The 19,589-nt window shown below is 40.4% G+C and overlaps 1 protein-coding gene across 9 annotated transcripts in view; it reads right to left on the bottom strand.

Moving 5' to 3' along the window:
- GPATCH2L (G-patch domain containing 2 like) overlaps positions 1-19,589 on the bottom strand; it is an 88,569-nt gene that overhangs the window by 46,412 nt on the left and 22,568 nt on the right. For 8 of the 9 annotated variants that reach the window (XM_075503290.1, XM_075503293.1, XM_075503288.1 and 5 more), the window contains 2 exons: positions 14,713-14,804; positions 8,167-9,429 (listed from right to left, as the gene is read on the bottom strand). The exons of the other annotated variant lie outside the window; for it this stretch is intronic. In XM_075503290.1, coding sequence (XP_075359405.1) covers positions 9,257-9,429; positions 14,713-14,804 — 265 coding nt within the window. In that variant the 3' untranslated portion in view covers positions 8,167-9,256. Of the gene's footprint in view, positions 1-8,166; positions 9,430-14,712; positions 14,805-19,589 lie in introns of those variants that run through there. 9 annotated transcript variants of the gene reach the window in all.

Below are 19,589 nucleotides of genomic sequence, written 5' to 3'. Positions count from 1 at the left end.
AAACAAGTATTCTGTCTTCTCTGAGGTTCTAAACCAGAAGCAACTATCATTTTGTGTAGACTGACTTTCACTATAAAATTGACCATTCAATGTCTTTTAGATGCCTCTGTATTTATTTCAATGGCTTATATGTGGCTACAACATTCCTTCCATAAAGCTGCTGTCTTCAAATTGAAGCCTGAAGATACATAGAAGCTACTGCTTCCCACAGTACTTTGTTCCAATGGTTAATCTATCCTCACTGTTAAAAGCTCACACACTATTTCTAACTTGAATTAATTTGGCTTTAGCATCAAGTTCATTTTTAAGCTCATCTGCTCAAGACAAGAGATGCTTTATTACCTAGTATTTCCATTTCCATAAAGAACTTTCTACCACACAGGCAAGACATCTCTGATCCTCTTCTGATAAAACTAAACAGACTGAGCTCTTAAGTATTCCAAATTATAAAAATTGTCAGTCCAAAATTGCACTGTAATACTTCTAAAAGAAATGCAATGCATTTTGGAATAAAAAAAAAATATTAAGATTATTCTTACCTTCTAGGATCTTGTGCATTGAAAAGCAGTGATAAGAACTTTAGATTCAGAGTAGACTGCTTGAATTCCACCTTTATGGTAGTGTTACAACAGCATTGGGGCAGCAAAGGCTAGCATGATGTTTGGATATATGAGTATATGAAGCCTGAATAGCAATAGGGAAGCAAGTGTTCCTGCTTCTGTAAAGGATACTTTAAGTGTAAACACTAGAACTGAATGCAGATGGATGTGGAATACTGGTGATTTTCATGCAGGAGCATAATTAAAGGTTAAATAACAAGTTTTACAGTGTGAAGCTTATGAAAAATGACTTATATGGGTTAGTGGATTACATAGGACTTATTGACTGGGTATAGATAGTTACACATGACAAAGCCACCTAATAGTAAAGGAAGAATAGGACTTTTCAACCTTGCTGAAAAAAAAGCATAGCAAGAAACAATGTCAGGATGCTGATATTAGGAAAAAACTATTCCAAGGGAAAATGCAATTTCCTTATAAAGAGGGCAATTAATAAGAAAATTGATTACCATGAAAGATGAGCTAATCATTACGTGATGTTTTTAAAGTCAGATTACATGTCCTTCTAAAAATATCATTAAATCCAGTTGCAGGATAAATACTACAGCCAAGAGGTTCACAGAAGTTTTCTACAGCCTTGAAGAAAGAGTTTGTAAATCTTTTTGAGACAGGACACTGGGCTAAAGGAAAGTAAAAGGAAAGTATCACTATATAACTCCTTTGTCCTTACAGTACCCCCTAGGCATCCAAACCCAGCCACTGTGACAGACAGAATACCAAGCCAGACAGACCTTTGGTCTGACCCAGTGCAGCCTTTCTTATGCTGTTCATCCCATTTCCTTCAGAGGTTACAAGGAAAAGAGGGCAGCTTTGCAAAACCCTGATCATCCTCATAATACTGGCAGCTCTGCTTTAAGACAATGAATACTCTGGGTCATACGTGCAGGGCTCAGCAATACTTCTTCTGATTACTGGCTGCAGGTACATATATTTTGCATCTTTCTCTGATATAACAGGCTGTGCCAGTCCATTCTCCACTTTTACCAATTCTTTGAGTTGGTACAAGAATTCTCTTTTCCTGATATGCCAGTTAACTCATCTTTGTCAACTCACTGAAGTTACACAGCCAGGTGTGCTGTTGGGAAGGCATTTTACCCACATTAAAGTTGAGAAGGATGTTGAAAGTTCTCTCTGTCTCCACAACATAAGTTGTATGTCACCTGATTGAGGGCCAGCTATGCACCCGTCTCCAGGCACTGGTGATAGTTTAGTCTCTCTGCACTTGCCTATGGCACAGTTTACCTTCTTAAGAATGAGATGCTTTGGTATAATTAAGACATTACATTCTCTATGCTGAGTTCAATCCTTGTACTGGGTAAAAGTTAATGGCCGAAGATAATCTTGTCTTGCCTTCTGTATAGCAAGTGTCCCCTTATGCTTTATGCCTTAAGAAGCATTGCAGTAAAGTATTTTTCCCATATTTGATGGTACAAAAGCAGGATGTCTCAAGCACAAAACACAAACTGGAATAGAATACAGGGTACAAAGACACAGTAATGCAGTATCACAATGAGAACAGAAGTTTGTCCTCCTTTGATAGTCTCCTAACAGACTATTAAAATACATTTTCTGAATGAATGACTAGTAGTGTCCTTCACTTTTGCTTCACTGAAATGTTCTCTGGTTACGAAACTATTCCTCAAGACAACAAAGCACAGTTCTAATCCACTCTACATAATTCCTTTTCGATATCCAGGCACACACATTGTTTTTTGTAGCATCTTCTTTCTTCAGTGCAGAAGGGGTTACAATAAGAGAGGGACTCAATCACCCTTCTTGTTGCCCTTCCTCCAATTTCCTTTCTCATCCTCTGCCCACTGAGCAGGTCTCTGCAACAGCCACAAAGTAACAGCATGAGCTTCTACAGTTTGAAGGACAGCACTAACTGTCTCAATGTCATTATTCAGGAATGCTGGCAAGACACATCTCTGCATACCACAATCATGAAGCTAATCTATCATTCAGTAGCACTAGTCCCAGCCTCCTACGAGTTTGTCTCCAGCTACTGTTTTGTTGCCTTCTTCACTCTTTACTGTAACTTACCTTAAAATCATAAATCCATAAGGCTAGTAACTACATTCTTTTAATTTGCATTTCTCCAGTACCTACCAAACTGGGCATTAAGCCTCACTAGAGCTCACTGGAACTACTGGAAATGTGCAAAGAACAACTACTAAATGTGCTCCTCCCAGTTCTCAATTTCTCTTTCACTGAACGTCCATCTTCTCCCTGCATATAAATAGAGCCCTGTTATGCAAAAGTATGTCTTTATAAGACTGGTCTCTGTCATCTATAAAAAACTGTGGCAATTGCATGAAGTCACCAGTGACAGGAATGGGTAAGTATCATGTCACCTTTCTAAAAAGGCAGTAAGGAGGATCTGGGGAATGACAGGCTAGTCAGCCCTACCTCGGTCCCTTGTAGCTTTATGGAGCCAGTTCTGGAAGCCATTTCCAGGCACCCAAAGGACAAGAAGGTGACTAGGAACAGGCAGCCAGATTAAATGAGGCAAAATCATGCCTATGAACCTCATTGCCTTCTATGATGAAACAACAGGTTCTGTGGATGTGTACAGGGCAATGGATGCTGTTTACATTGACTTCAGCAAGCCTGTTGATGCAGTCTCTTACAGCATCCTTATAGCCAAATGGGGGAGCTATGGACTGGATGCCTTCCAGTAAGAAAGGTCAGTGAGAAACTGGCTGAACTGTCAGGCTCAATGAATAATGATCAATGGTTAGAAATCTGCATGATGGCCAGTTACAAAAAGCATGCCTCAGAAGACAATACTGGGATCAATACTGTTCAGTGATCATTAGTGATCTGGTAGAAAGAGACAGAACATACTCTCAGCAAGATCAGAAATAATGGCATGTTGGGGAGAGGAGCCACTGGCATGCTGGAGGGTGGGGGTACCACCCAGAGGGACCTTGACAGAAACCTCATGAAGTTCATGAATAGAATAGAATATTTCAGTTGGAAGGGACCTACAACGATCATCTAGTCCAACTGCCTGACCACTTCAGGGCTGACCAAAAGTTAGAGTATATTATTAAGGGCATTGTTCAAATGCTTCTTGAACACTGACAGGCATGGGGCATTGACCACCTCTCTAGGAAGTCTGCTCCAGTGTTGACCACCCTCTCTATATTGAAGTGTTTCCTAATGTCAAGTCTGAACCTTCCCTGACTGATGCAGCTTTGAACCATTCCCATGTGTCCTGTCACTTGATACCAGGGAGAAGAGATCAGCACCTCCCTCTCTAGAGCTTCCTGAGCAGGGGAGGTGGAGAGCAATGAGGTCGCCCCTCAGCATCCTTTTCTCCAAATTATACAAACCCAGATTCCTTAGCAGCTCCTCACAGGACATGCTTTGCAGCCCTTTCACCAGCTTTGTTGCCCTCCCCTGGACGCATTCAAGGACCTTCACATCCTTTTTAAATTGTGGGGCCCAGAACTGCACACAGTTCTGGTGAGGAGGTGAGGCCGCACCAACATTAAATACAGTGGGATAATCGCCTCTTGACTGGCTGGTTATGCTGTGTTTGATGCACCCCAGGATGTGCTTTGCCCTCTTGGCTGCCAGGGCACACTGCTGACTCATATTGAGCCTGCTGTCGACCAGCACCCCCAGATCCCTTTCTGCAGGGCTGCTCTCCGGCCACTCCTCTCCCAGTTTATACTTGTGTCCAGCGTTACTCTGTCCCAGGTGCAGAATCCAGCATTAGTTCTTGTTAAATTTCATGCCATTGATGATTGCCCAATGCTCCAATCTATCTAGACCCCTCTGCAAAGCCTCATCCCTTGAGAGGGTCAACAGCACCTCACAGTTTAGTATCATGAGCAAACTTGCTAACAACGCATTCAACTCCTGCATCAAGATCATTGATGAATAAAATGAACAGAACTGTCAGTAGAATTGAGCCCTGAGGAGCACCGCTGGTGACTGGTCACCAGCCAGATGTAGCCCCATTCACTACAACCCTTTGAGCCCTGCCGTTCAGCCAGTTCTTCACCCAGTGCACCATGTACTTGTTCATCTCACAGTTGGATAACTTGTCCAGAAGGATGCTGTGAGGGACAGTATCAAAAGCCTTATTAAAATCCAGAAAAACTACATCCACCACCTTCCCATCATCCACTAGGTGGGTGACCTTATCGTAGAAGGGTATCAAATTAGTTAGACAAGACTTTCCCTTTGTGAACCCATGTTGACTGTGCCTGATGATTGCATTGTCCTTTAAGTGCCTTTCAATAGCACCCAGTATGATGATGTCCATAATTTTTCCAGGTACTGAGGTTACACTAACAGGTCTGTAGTTTCTTGGGTCTTCCCTCATGCTTTTCTTGTAAAATGGAGTAACACTGCCTAGCTTCCAGTCAGCAGGGACCTCCACAGACTCTCAAGACCTTTGGCAGATGATTGAGAGGGGTCCTACTGTAACATCCACTAGCACCTTCAGCACTCTTGGATGAATCCCATCTGGCCTCATAGACTTATGAACATTCAACTGATACAACTGGTCCCTTACATTTTCAGTGTCCACAAATGGAAAGTCACTGTTCCTGCAGTCGTGGTCCTCCAACTCAGAGGACTGGGCACAGCCCAAGGTCTATCAGTATTATCAGAGTCTGAGGCAAAAAAAGCATTGAATGCCTCCACTTTTCTTCATCCCAATTTGTCAGGTGACTATCTTTAACAAGTATCGGTCCAATGTTTTCCTTAGACCTCCTCTTGCTATTAATGTACTTCAAAAAGCCTTTCTTCTTGTCTGACACAACACTGGCCAGTTTCAATTCTAATTAAGCTTTGGCCTTTCATGTTTTCTCCCTGCATACATGAACCACAGCTCTGTAATCTTCCTGCGAAGCCTGACCTTGCTTCCAGAGATCATACAATTTTTTTCCTTCTGAGTTCCAAGAGGAGTTCCCTGTTCAGCCAAACTGGTTTTCTGCGCCGCTTGCTTGACTTTCAACACAATGGGATTGCCTGCTTTTGTGCTTTTAAAAGATGGTTCTTAAAAACTGACTAGCACTTATGGATCCCTAAGCCCTCAAAAGCAGATTCCCAGGGGACACTGCTAACTAGCCCACTAAGTAGCTTAAAGTTAGCTCTCTTGAAATCCAGGGTAGCAACTCTGCTGACTATTTTTCTCATTACATCAAAAATTTTAAACTTAACTATTTTGTGATCACTGTGGCCAAGACAGCCACCTACCATCACATCTCCCACAAGTCCTTCTCTATTCACAAATAACAAGTCTAGGAGGGCATCTTTCCTAGTTGGCTCACTGAGTATTTGTGACAAGAAATTATCTTCAACATACTTCAGGAAATTTCCCAGACTTGCTTGTCACAGCAGTATGTTATTCCCAGTTGATGTGTGGGAAGTTGAAGTCTCCCATAAGGACAAGGAGAGAAGACAAACCTGGAAAAAGACTGGGGAGTCCTGGTGGACAAGAAGTGGAATATAAGTGAGCTGTGTATCTTTGAAGCAATAATCACATACTAGACTGCCTTCGTAGAAGCACAGTTACCAAATCAAGGCATGTTATTATTCCTTTCTACTCAAGCAAACCACATCTGAAGCACTGTGTCCTTCACTGCGAGTACTGTGTGAGTACAGTGTGAGTTCCAAGGAACCTGCCTTAGAGGAAAAGAGACAAAACAATGCACCTTGTTCATTCATCTAAGAATGCTGCAAATATTCAAATCTGTATCCAGCTACTGAAGTCTGAAGATGAATTTTGATAAATACCCTGGAGTAACAAGACAGACAATTCATTTAGCTTGTCTACCACTCAGGAGGATCAAATTTGGTTGAGAGTCTGACTGACCTGCAAATGGATTCTAACCTAGAAATAGGAAAGACAGGGCAGCTGCAAGAACTTGAGTCTCCTGGCACTTCCAGAAAGTTGCCATGGCAGGAAGTATGGCTTACCAAGATAAGGCCTGCCGCAGTTACTCTCAGTACTGCCACAGGTACATTCAACCCTTAAGGGCAAGGAAGACCTCCTAGAAACTTACAACCTAAGTAAGGGCTTAACCAGATGAGCAGTGCTACTGACCTCAATAGGAGAATATGATAAATTATCTTTCCCTGCCCCCAGAGAAAAAAATCATGTAAAGTCTGGCAACCCCCTCCTCCTGCCACAATGGGTGAGATGAAGGCTGTTGATTCCCTAACACCTCAAACACCTCTCTCATAAGAGTTTTAAAACTGTCCTGATAGTTTTATCCACAGATAGTTTACCACAGAAGAAGAAACAGAACTACTCTGAACAATACTCAGAATGTAGCAACACGTAACAGATTTGGTTTTAAAAAGGGGAACGCCACAGCCAAAATTTAAAATTTTAGCTGAATGCTCAGTAATCTGAGTAAGTCTGTTGAAAAGACTCAAACCAAGAGAGGTTGTGGAGGATCCTTCATGAGATTAAAAACACTCAATTGCACAAATGCTCTTTTAGGGAACCACTCCTGTCACTGAAGCAGCCTGCAAGTTAGGTTACAAGGCTTCCAATCCTAAAATTTATCTGCAGGTTGTCAGAAGACTGTGACCACCTTTTCCCTTCACTGTGTTCATGAGTGCTAGATAGTCAAGCTACTACTGTTCAGGTTTACCTTCTCTTTGTATGTTCTAGATTACAGGCCCTTCAGTGCTGAGACTTCCTGTGCTACGTCTTAAGCACCATTGCTCAAAATAAGTACAAAATAAGACAATCCAATGACTACTTTAAAACAGGAACACTTCTCTCTCCACAAAACCCTTACAGCTTGTCCCGTAATCCAAACTGACCTCTGTACTCCTTCAGCAAGGTAAAAAGGCTTTCCCTGTTCTAATTAGTTGGAAAATGTACCACCACAAAAAAAAAAAAAAAAAAAAAAAGGTTTTGAGAGGGATGAGGGATTTACATGGATGGATCTGACAGTTTGCTTGGGCTGCAAAATATAAATCCAATTTGGATCTCTCCCCAGGAATAAGTAGGTATTAGGGGATCAGACACGGACAGTGTGTCTGTAGTATAACTGTGTTTGTCAATCATGATTTAGTGAGTCATTCAATTTTTGTTTTGTGGATGTTATGACCATTTAACATTTTAATACAGGGTTAAATATAAATCACCTTTATATCCTCACAATCAAATCTGTCCCTCAGCTGTTTGATTTATAAGGGAGAGCAGAACACTGCAAAACACTAAAAACATGCAAATTTTGTTAACTACTTAAGAGTGCTAACTGCACCTCCACATTCAAAATGAATTTTACAAGCTGAAATGGTCCTGCCCAAAAGCTCCACCCAGAGAGGAAAGCAAAAAGAGTTCTATGCATACAAATAAGTCCTTTAAAAACAGGATATAAGCCATGAGGCCACCTGTTCCTTGGCACATGCTATGCAAGTATATATTCTAAAAAACACAGCCCAAAGTAAGCTCCAGACAGAGTAATTCAAGAAAAGTGGAGTGTGATGAAGAATTCAAGAAGAGGGAAGAAATCACTCTCCATATATTCTGCAATACAGAAGGTAACAGGGGACCAAGTGGAAGTGCTATGAAAAGAAGAGAATCTCTTTTGTGTATGCTGCAGAGTAAAGTACAATCATCAGTAGGTGGAGACACCTCCAGTAGATATAGTAGACAATACTTTTTGAAGGGATGGAAAACATGAGACAGAAGGGGTCTGATCAATACCCAGAATGATCTGAACTCAGGTGATACTTTAAATGGCTTTTTTGTTCAATGACATGTTAACTTCAACAGCAAGCATCCTTTAGAAATGCTAACAGTCATTTTTTTTTTAATTTATTCACTGAGAAATGGAAGTTTTGTATATCCTGTACCATACTCCAAGGGTATTCAAGAGCCCAGGTTCCTTTCCAGGACACCAGCTTGCACATTTATGTTGAAGTAGTTCTCCCAAATCCTTATCTAGTAGGAGATTTAGGAAAAAGAACATGCAATATACAAGCAAGACTAAAGACATTCAGAACAAGGGAGAAGGAAAAGGTCTAATGGACCATGCTGCCAGGGAGCCAATGGCAATTTCTGAATGGACAAGCACTGTATTTGCTTCATGAGAAGCAACATGATTCAAGTCCATTAGCACATGGCCTGAAAACATTCTGCTAATACAGCATTCAGGTTCCATGTTTCAACTTGTTTGCATTACCTCCTCATTATCCATCCAAGAAATCCTCCTGGCCTGGAAGAAAGCAGGGGGAGACTTTTGCCTCCCTGGGCGGTAGTGGGACTTTCACCCAAAAAATGCCAAATGCACAAACGAGCAACATGTCCAGGAGGTGAATACAGATCTGAAAACCCAAAAGAATCTCTACATGACCCGGCACGTATGAGCTGGCATCAGGGAAAGAGATGAATGCACAATAAATACAGCAATAGCAAGAACATTTTTAAAAGCCACTGCGGTCCCAACACCGATTACCTTTTTTTTTTTTAAACATAGATTCACAAACATGATTTAGGTATGCGGGGCACGCAGATCAGTCTGGATGATGGCACACATCACACACCAATACTGAAGATATCACTACTGCCAAACAAGACGTTTGGTGAAGACACACACCAGAGTCAAACACTTCCAAAATCCAGCAAGCTTTTATAGTTGCAATGCTTCCTTTTAGCTGTGTCCAGGGCTCTTCTCTGGTGGCATTTTAAAAAAGTTACTGGAGGCAGCAATACTGGCTTTCTCAGCTGCTGGTGTTTTCCCTGTCCACTCAGAGTTCTGGGATCTCAGGGATGGTGTTGCTGGTAGCTCTGACTCTGCTGCATCCATGTGGACAGACAAAGTTGCTGGAATATAAAAATGCAGGAAAGGGGGAACAGAGGAAGAGAGCAGGAAAGGACAATAAAAACAAAAGTTAGAACAAATTACTTCATGGCAAATGCCTCATATATATAATTTCTTATATGAAGGTGTTATTTACTGAGCTCCTACAAATCCCACTGCCAAATTCCTTTGAAATATAGGTTCTTGATAGCATTAACACCTTTGCTGTAATGATTCTCACATTCAGAACTCCAAGTTCAAAGTCCACTAACTAGTTCCCTTAGTCAAAGTTCTTCTTGAAAATCAAGAGCTTTAGCTGTCCCATACTTAAACTGAATCAATTCATAATCACTCAGCTGAAGATAACTTGATTGCTCCACAAAGACTCAATTAACCCTGTATCTGAGAATTTCGAAGTCTCTGAATGCTTGGCAAATTTCAGGTTGCAAAGCTCAGTTAAGGAGGAAAATATACCTCTCCTCTTTATCCAGTAATGGCAGCACCATGAACCTCCACATATATCCGATATGGTAAATCAGCATAATATAAGAAGAAGCTACTTGCTAAGCTAGGTTGGAATCCATTCTCATTTTCTCAATACAACCACTGCTTCAAAATAGGACGGGCTATAATTAGCAAGAGAGATTTGCAAATCCATAGTTCAACCCAACAGTCACCCAAATTTCCAGAAGGATTGTCAGAAACCTAGAGATATGTGAGCTTACTCCCATTCTCAGTATCCTGAACCACTCAATCCTCACAAGCAGAACAGGGCAGGATTAAAAAAAAAAAAAAAAAAAAAAAAAAAAAAAAAAAAGAGTAATTGCCACAAGAATCTTTGGGGCAACCAAAATTTTTTTGAACAAGTTACTGCTTCAGTACAAAACACATCTCTTTTTCATTGTATTCTCACAACAGATAATAGTTGTTTGTGTGTTTTTACTACCAGTTGTGTCTGCTGCTCTGTAGTGGATGAAGGACAAAGAGGCCATAACAAGCCTCAACTAGAGGACTGATTGCTTTGAAGTTTAAATAAAAAGCTGGTTCAATGCTTGAGGTTCCACACTCAGTAGATCTGGAACCCCAACAATCCTGCTTCTGTACATCCACAACAGTGAGTCATTCCCATACGACCACGACAACACAGCTGATAATGGTATATTGCCTATTTTACCTCTAGCCCATCAACTTCCTCCATCTGAAGGTCATATGAAACATTAAAAAAAAAAGTAAGTCAAAGTCCTTAAACTAAGAATCACCATCAATACTACACTATTGGCCCCTTGCTAGCAGCCTCCCCACTCAGGCTCTGCATCTTTGCTCATAAAAAAGAAAAAAAAGCAAAGGACTGAACCAGGCTTCTTGCTACTGGGTACCATCACACCATGACAATGAGTGAATGCATTAGTAAGAAACAGGAGAGGGAAAATTCACCAAATTGCAGCAATGGTCACTCATCAGACCATTCTCTGATAGGCTGCTAACTGGCACCATTTAGCTTGTGAAAAATAATAATTTCTAAGTGTGAATACAAGTCAAGGCAGACAAAGATATATTTATGCAGATGTTTACCCCAGACTCACTGTAATACCTGAATAGGATGCCAGTTACCATGTGCACTGCTACATATATAGGGGACTGGACCACATAAACACTAAAAATATCAGTGTAAAGCTGGAAAACTGTTCACCACTTATTTCATAAACATCTATACTTGTGGCCTATTCTGACAAACAGAAGAGAGACATGACACTCTTCATAAGATCCCTTTCAAACCAGAGAATAACTACCATGAGAATAACATTTTATACACTATTTCTCAGACAAGCTCTACTGTGCCACTGGAGACATTATTCCAAATCTATTGCACTGCAACGGAAAGTAACTAAACACAAGGACACTATCCATGCCTTTTGAAGCCCCTAAGTCTTAAATCACTGAAAGTTCAAAGGACCTTTATCACTACAGACTTCTTCCCTAGGCACTGGCTGTTGGTCACCGAGTTTGATGAAATTCTGGTCTAATCCAGTACAGCCAGTCTTACTTCCTCCAGATTTCCTTATTCTACTGCCAAACTACACCAGCCAGACTTTTGTTCTTACCTGGTGAAAGCCTCATGCTTTAGGGCTCACACACTGCTCAACTGTCGAGTGTGGAAAGCACTAACTTTCATTTTCAATCTCTCTCAACATTTGCATACGTTTGCCCAACTTAATTTTGATTAACAGTCACTTCCTGAAGTGCAAATGAATTCTGAATTTTCTACCCACTTTTTGTTGCTCTTAACAGCCATGCCTTTTTCCAAAATGCTATTCTTTAACAGCTATGTCAGGTATGGTATTTAGGCCAGTTAGCCTGAAAGGGCAGGACTAATACCAGAAGTTTAAAGGTATAACAATACAATAGAGACCTAGGCACTTCTGCTAGAGTAATGCACGTTTTTTGATGTTCATACACGGGTCTCTGACAAAAGATGTTTTACCAGAACCCATAAATACTCACATTCATGAAAGTACATGAGAAGACACAGAATAAACTTAGTTTGCTTGACTCCCAAATAAACATATCTCTAGCTCCCTTCTCTCATTCCTGCAGCTAGAAGGGAGATATCATCCACATCTCGTATGCCTTTTATTAGCATCTTCTGATTTCAGCCAAATTCAACTCCAAACTTTCTGTGTATGGTGGGGGGGGTGAGGCGACAGGGGAAGATTTGTAGCTGCATGTTTAAGAAAGAAGCTAAATTCATCACAATGACAGGGGAGAGTGTTGGCAGAGATTTGAGCTATTTATTCTTTTAGGAAAATCCTATAAAGAATGACACGAGGAAGCCTCTATCTGCAGTCTTGTTCATCACACTGGTGAGGAGTCCGATAACAGATGTATGCAGTAGCGTGATTTAGTGCCGGGAGCTGGCCCCTGATGTGTATTAATACAGCGGCAAAGCGGAACGAGCCCCTCTTCATCACTCATCTCTATAAAAGAGGTGGAATCCGAGATGGCCCGATGTTTGGCAGAGCAAGCCCATTTGTTCTGCTGACTGATGGAGCCAGCTCAGGCTGTGTCCTTCACCTCCACGGGGCACTCAGGTTGCAAAAAAGGAGATCACTGAAGCAGGACCTGGTCAACAAGTGAGACGAGAGCAGTTGGACTCAGCTAAGGAGCTATTTAAAGGTGAAGAACTCCAGCACTCTGTGTGCCTGCAGTGACAGGCATGGGCCTGCGTTCTGATTCACCTGTGTTTCATCTTTTGCAGAAGTAAAACACCACAAACATAAAAAGCCTCTGTAGTGAGAAAATAAGGCTGCCATGATTCCTCAGGTACAGGGGAACCCCACTGTAAGACATTTATGTAGGGGCAAGTAGATGCATGGCAAAGGAGAAAAATCTGTATCTATCTCATCAATGTCTAACAAGCATAAGAGTCTTCAGGTAATTCTACATTATTGCAGAGTAATCCTATGTATTTCTTTAGGCATTAGTAATTCCACAGTCAGATCACCTTTGACAGAAATAATATCAGATTTCAGAAGTTTCCAAGTTACATGCCCAGGTTGTGCTCCAGCTGCAATTGGAAGACTGCTGTAGAAAGTCAGCTAGGACACAGTTTCAGTTATCCAATCATAAAAGTTTCTTTCTGCAAGTCAGTATTGTAGCAAACCCTGCTCATAGCTGTTAACTTTGCTGGGGATATTTCTAAACAGGATCTAGGGAAGAGATCTTTACCATTTCTGACCCTTCAAGACCTTGCAGCACTTTTCTGTTGGTGATCAGCACGAGCATCCTGTCCAGATTCCAGTAACTACACTCTCCTTCCTTATTTTGTAATACATACTCTAATTTTCTCTCCCTCATCCCTAAAAAAAAAAAAACCAAAAAAACCAAACAAACTTTCAAACCTCTGTGCTATTTTCCAGTGCTGAGTTCCACTCTAGATGCAGATTCAACTCTTTAAAAAGCGTTCACTATACAATTTGCTTAGTCAGGTAAGTACAATTTACATAATATTTTGAAACACGTAGGCACAGAAATAGAAGCTCTCCCTATAGAAAGTGACCAGCAATGCAGTACAGAACACACTCTGAACAATAAATAAATGGACAGGTAACAGGGGACAGTGAGACACTAGCATTCCTACCAAGACAACCTAGTATCCCAGAACTAAAATTCCATAGCTACAGATATATGATTTGACTAACCCTTCCACTATGGAAGTTTGAATATCCTAGCATGAAATACTCAAAAGCCAGGAAAGAATATCCTAAATAAACAGTCAATAACAGATGACGCTTTTGCTGAGCAACAGATTATTTATTTAATTTATTAGGATTTTTTTCTCTTATTTTTAATACAGAACCTTTCAGACAGTCTGTAATCCAGATCTGTGGCCTGGAGAGCTAGCACAGCTTTCTTCCCTATTTCATTATTCTACTGTCTATCCACCAGCCCAAGGAAGAAATCCAAACTTCATTCCTCCTATTCATCATCAGTTCCTTTGGCCTTCCCCACTGTTTTCACATCACCATTTTTTCCATCAGCTCACCCACCACCTTGTTACTGGATTACAACAATACTTTTTAATAAGCTAGTTGGAAGAACGTGGGTCGCTTGATAGTAGGCAGAATATTTCAAGAGGGGGTAAGGTGAGAGGCCAGAAAGAAGTCTCCTAAACCCCTCTGTGTTCTGCAGATTAAAACTTTTTCAGATTCTGATGAGTAATCAATCACTTTCTAGAAATATGCCACATGAAAATAAACCAGCATTTTAACCACTACATCCCCAGAGCAAGAAAAAGAAGAAAGTGACTATTTACATCCACAAGAGTAAGACAACTGCCAGGGAATATGTGGTCTCACCCAGTGATGATACAAAAATTGCCAGATTTCTGCTCCTGTGAAAATGTTTAGAAACACCCTGAAAAAGGGTACCAGAGCCACCAGCTAATGTCAGCCCAACACTGAAGGAACGCACTGTGTATACTGATCACCTCCTTATTACCATGTACTGCATAATTTAGGAACAGTGGAAATAACACCTTATGAAGAAACATATTATTACCCACTGTACAGTGAGGCACTGTAAATTATATTAACTTACCATAGCTGCATCATCAAAGATTTGTTTAGTAGGCAGCTTTAGATGCTACACAAAACTACATGATATTCTCTCTCACACATTGCCTCTCTCACACACGTTTCATTAGTTTCAAATCAAGGTAATGCTATTTTTGACTCTTGTGACTCTGGCACTTTGCTCAAAAGGGACACAACTTTAGAAATGCTGGCACACAGATAAATCCAGGTTACCTGATGTTGGGCTGGACACGGAGGCTGCAGCTGGCTTTCGTTTTCTCTTGATGTCCCTTGAACATGGTGGTCCCAGGTGTACATTTGCTTGCCTATAGAGAAATTAAAACACATTAAACTCTGTGCCAGTATCACCTTCCTGTAAGACTCTGGCCAATCACCCTCCAACTCCCACCTTCCCACCAGCTACTCAACACAAAACAAAAGCTTCTCAGGGAAGTTTTGCTCACATTCTTCATTAATATACCATTACGCTCCCATTTCTTTTAAGAGCTCACACACATAAACTGCTCAGAATAATTATTTCTTAGCCTTTAAAGGATTTGGTTTTGTATTAACTTTAAAATAACTCTTTGCATAAGTAAAGATGTGATCAAGCAGTGATACAACACATGTCCTACCATTACTTCTATAAAGTGTAACAAATGTCTGCAAGATTGCTCTTTAAAGAAATTGCGTGATATTTGCTCGCTTATTCAGAAACTATTTTGCAAATATTTAGTACTGCAGAGTCATCTTAGAATGTACCTACATTCCAAATGTCCATGCATATTGTTTCCACTACAGTAGTAAGTTCATAAAGTTAGGAATGCAAAACTGTCTCATGCATTTTCAAAATTATGATTTCCTTATCAAAGTGCTGTGAAACCAACTGAATCTGGCTTATGGTAATACAGCCTTGCTGCACCTGTAAACTGGCTGAAAGGCATAATCTGTCCTGGTCATATCAACTGTTAAGTCTGAAGCCTACTGATGACCACTTCAGTTTAACCATTTGCCAATTAAGAAGAAACCTGAATTATTGAGACTGACTTGAACTGAGGACTCCTCCAAGTTCTAGACGTAGGAAGAAGAAAAGTTTAATTCAGAAAAGACAGTCTTGGCAGCAGACCAGAGAACTTTCTCAAATAAAATCCATAATGAATACAAATGCATAATTTAGCAATGACATTGGGTTCAAATCCCTGCTTTGTCTGAGATAACAGTTTCTTTGGCAAGTTCCTTGGTCACTCTCTCCATTGGATCCAACGTGCAAAATGCAGAACTACAGTGCAAATAAAATCCATTAAAGATTGTGAGGTGCTTACATGGTGTAAAGATTGGAACCATATAAATTTTGATGATTAAGTGATGAAAGGCTTCTGTATCTTTAAAGCTTGTTATTTTGATTAAAAAAAAAAAAATCCCGAAAGTTTAACATTTATCAAGTACTGAAATCTTTTACAGATAACAAAAGGAAAAGTTCATGGCTTCATATTTCCATAACAAAATCTAATTAAAAAAAAAAAGCAACAGCATATTTATAACATATACAATTTTAGATGCTGAATTTATGCAAAACCAAAAAGTGTGCTGTTGTAGCTATACAGAACAGCATAAGGAGCACAAAAATTTCCTACACCAGCCAAGACTATAAATTGTTTGAACACTGTTGGGTCTATCTACTTACCTGTAACAAATGCGCAGCTACAAAATAAGAAAGAAATATCTAGTTCTCCCTTCTCAACTAAAATTCAAAAGTACTACAAGATGTCTACAAGATCTGTTATCTAACTCTAACATTAAGGAATAGTTTCAAAAATTTTTAAATTGTGCTAAGTTTCACTGACAGCCAATTTTTCAAATCTGGGAATGCATATTAATATAACCAGACACAGAAGTCTCCTGAAATCATGAACTAAAGGCTTTCGAAAATACCAGCACACCTATAGATTGCATATTCAAATCTTGTGTTCGGACACATAAGTGACTAACCTCTAAATGACTTCGCATAAGCTAAAAAAATACTTTTGTACGTGATTATGATAGTGGCTATATAGTATTTTAGCACAGTTCTACCATGTATTCTGAAACATCTAGGCACACATAGCCCAAGGAAAAGATAGTCTCAGTCGAGTGGAACTTCAGTTTTTTATTTTGCATGAGTGACACAATATTAGATTACTAACTAGATGACTACATAATTATATATAATAATCCATCTCATTTTATCACATAATAGTAAGGTTCCCTTTTTAATTTTATGAACTTACACCAACATTAGCCAGCTGATCCTTGGTGGAGAATCACTATGGACTAGGAAAGAAGTATGCACTATCATTTCCAAGAGACTTTATGCAATTTTTCCCAGTTCACAAATGTTACAGCTAGATTTCGAATAAGAGCTCCTGGCTCTCAGTGCCGTGCTCAAACCACATCTACCCTTACCTCACGATTACACAGGGGGTAAAAAAAAAGAAAAATGGAAACAGAATATGAGAATCTCAGAATCCCTTCCTGTAGCGAAAGTAAAGGCAAATCATACTCCAGTGGGAGACTAATAGCAAGGATGCTGCATCTAGCACTCCTGCCTCTAACACACAAAGGCTCAGAGGTCTTAAATTGTCTCTGTAACATGTATTTCATTCAGGTTTATCCCTTATTGATCACCCACACTTCAGTCAGTAAATCAGGAATCTATTGATTACTCACTGGCTCTGACTGACCTGGTGGTAAAAGTGTCAGTTTCAAGTGGCTGGTGCACTTTACGGGCACCATAAATCTGCATACAGGGAATCTCCAGGTGGCACCTTGGGAGAGAGAGGAGCAGAAGAATGCATGCAGGGATGATAGTCCTCATTAAGACATGGACAGAAAGGTGTCTGACATAATTTACGAAATATGCATTTTTTGGTAGATACCACACTTTTCAATCAAAATTTTCTAATCACTAGCTCACATACAGGTGCTCTATCGGTAAAAGAACAGAATTGGTGAATCCCAGTTTAACAGCAGAATCCTAGAAACACCACCGGGAAAGTCAGATCATGGGTATGCGCAGCACACAACATTGCAGTGGACAGGCTGAACTATAAATTGTGAAAGTCTCACTGACAGGCTGCAACCATGAATTAGTTAATCCTGCCAAAGTTGGATTTTAACAACTCTTCTGAACAGTTTAAAAATTACTCTGAAGTTGAATAGAACAGGGCTGAGAGGAAAGGCTGACAGAAAATGCACATTCGTGCATTGTCACAAGCCCCTCTGTGAAGAAGTCTGAGGCACAGAGCTTTGTGGGATGAAAGATATGGGCCTAAACTGAGAAACTAGAATGGTACTTACTCTGTCCTTACTGGCTTTCAATCTCTTCTGCTAGGCTTCTATACTTTCTTCAATGTTGCATGAACAGTAATGAGAAAATAATTGCCTGGTTACTTTTGGACTATGGCTGGTTGATCATAAGAAAAAACCAAAGTCACAGTGCTCAGTCACAGTTGGATCTGCTAGGTGACCAGAGACTAATGTGAAAACCTAGTTTACAGTCTAGAGAGGACCGAAATTCTAACCTGAGAAAAGAAAAAGCAGAATACACCTGGAGAGACAAAGCAGGATCCCAAGTGCAGCTACGCTGATGGCTGCAATATATCCAACTCACACTGCAGTTAGTGAATGAAAAATTACATACGTACTAAGAAAATGGTTTTATATGAAAAGAAGTCTATAGTGTCTTTCTAACAGTGATGATTTTTTTTTTTTTAATTACAAGCTAAAGGAATTATCCAGGAAATATGGATTTGTCTCTTATTCTTAACATAGTACTTAAGGTACCTGATTCTGCACGGAGGTCACACTGGAGAAAAAGTGGGCTTTGCTATGCAGAAAGCTGAGCTTCATTGCTGTCTCTAATGTGTCAGAAGTAATGCTTCCTTTCTGTTCTTTTCCACATTTATTCTATGACTTTTTTTTTTCTTTTTAAATGAACTGTAATTGCATACACCAGACTCCTATCTCACTCCTACATTTGAGGTGACCACATGCTGGACTATAGGGTCACAGGAGCTTGCCACTACTTTACATCTGCCACAGGGTTTCAACAGAAAATTAGGACTGGCAGCACAATCTGTGGGAGACAATACAGAGCGCAAGCAGACACCAGCCCACAAAGAACCTCACTGAACAGCATCAGGCCCCTGAAACCTTTCCTATCTGTAAAGAAAAGTCTAGACTGTAAAGTGATGTCCACTCTCTCAAAATTCAGGGTAAAAAACACCTCAATCTCACAATGGAGGTCTCTGAGAAGACCCTACAGAGCTAACTGTAACAGTCTATGGCCTTCTTGGAGGCAGGAGGCACATCGCACACCTGGGGGTGTATGCCTCTCACTGTAATCTCACATCGTCCAGCTGCTCTGCTGACAATCTTTATTCTAACCCTATCCTTGGAGGAAGCAAAGCACTTGGATTATGTAGTGAGAGGCAGCCATTAATCTACTGTCATACAAACAAGGGATGCTATTATCCTCATGTTAAAGTATATGTTCAACAGAGACAGCCTTCTAACAAGGATACTGCTACTAAAACTGCACACAACCCAGCTGTTGCTGTTGTGATGCTATATTCCCAGCAAACGCAGGCCAAATAAAAGGATCTCTCTCTAAGCCCTGAAGTGCTACCTGAGGCTGTTGATGGTGGCTTCACAAAATTAATAGTAAAAGCAGAGTTCTTCCTCCTCTTTGACTATAGAGCCAGCTGGGCACCAAAGTCTGATCTGCACCTAACAGCTGTAAATCAATACAAGTTGCTCATCCAATTTGCATGCAAAGCTCCCATGTATGCAAGTGGTTCTTGCTATCACGTCACACCACAGATATTTCCTGTGTATAGCAGAGTCTCCTCTGCCCTGCAGAGCCTCATGGGAGAGCTTCTAGGGCACATTTTCAGATTCCAAAATCACTAACACGTCAGCTCACTTCTTAAATCATCCGAATCTCATAGGTCTTCATGCAGGAACAGTCTGTTCCCCAAGTAAGCATTCTAATGACGTAGCAATTTCATTCCCAAAAGTCTGTGTGTGGCACATGCAAGTGAACACATTTTCTTCTAGTTTTCCAGGTAATC

This window comes from Mycteria americana, chromosome 5 (genome assembly GCF_035582795.1).
Source record: "Mycteria americana isolate JAX WOST 10 ecotype Jacksonville Zoo and Gardens chromosome 5, USCA_MyAme_1.0, whole genome shotgun sequence".
Classification (NCBI taxonomy): domain Eukaryota; kingdom Metazoa; phylum Chordata; class Aves; order Ciconiiformes; family Ciconiidae; genus Mycteria; species Mycteria americana.
The sequence above is the reverse complement of the archived record's forward strand: the minus strand, read 5'-3'. Positions and strand labels throughout refer to the sequence as shown.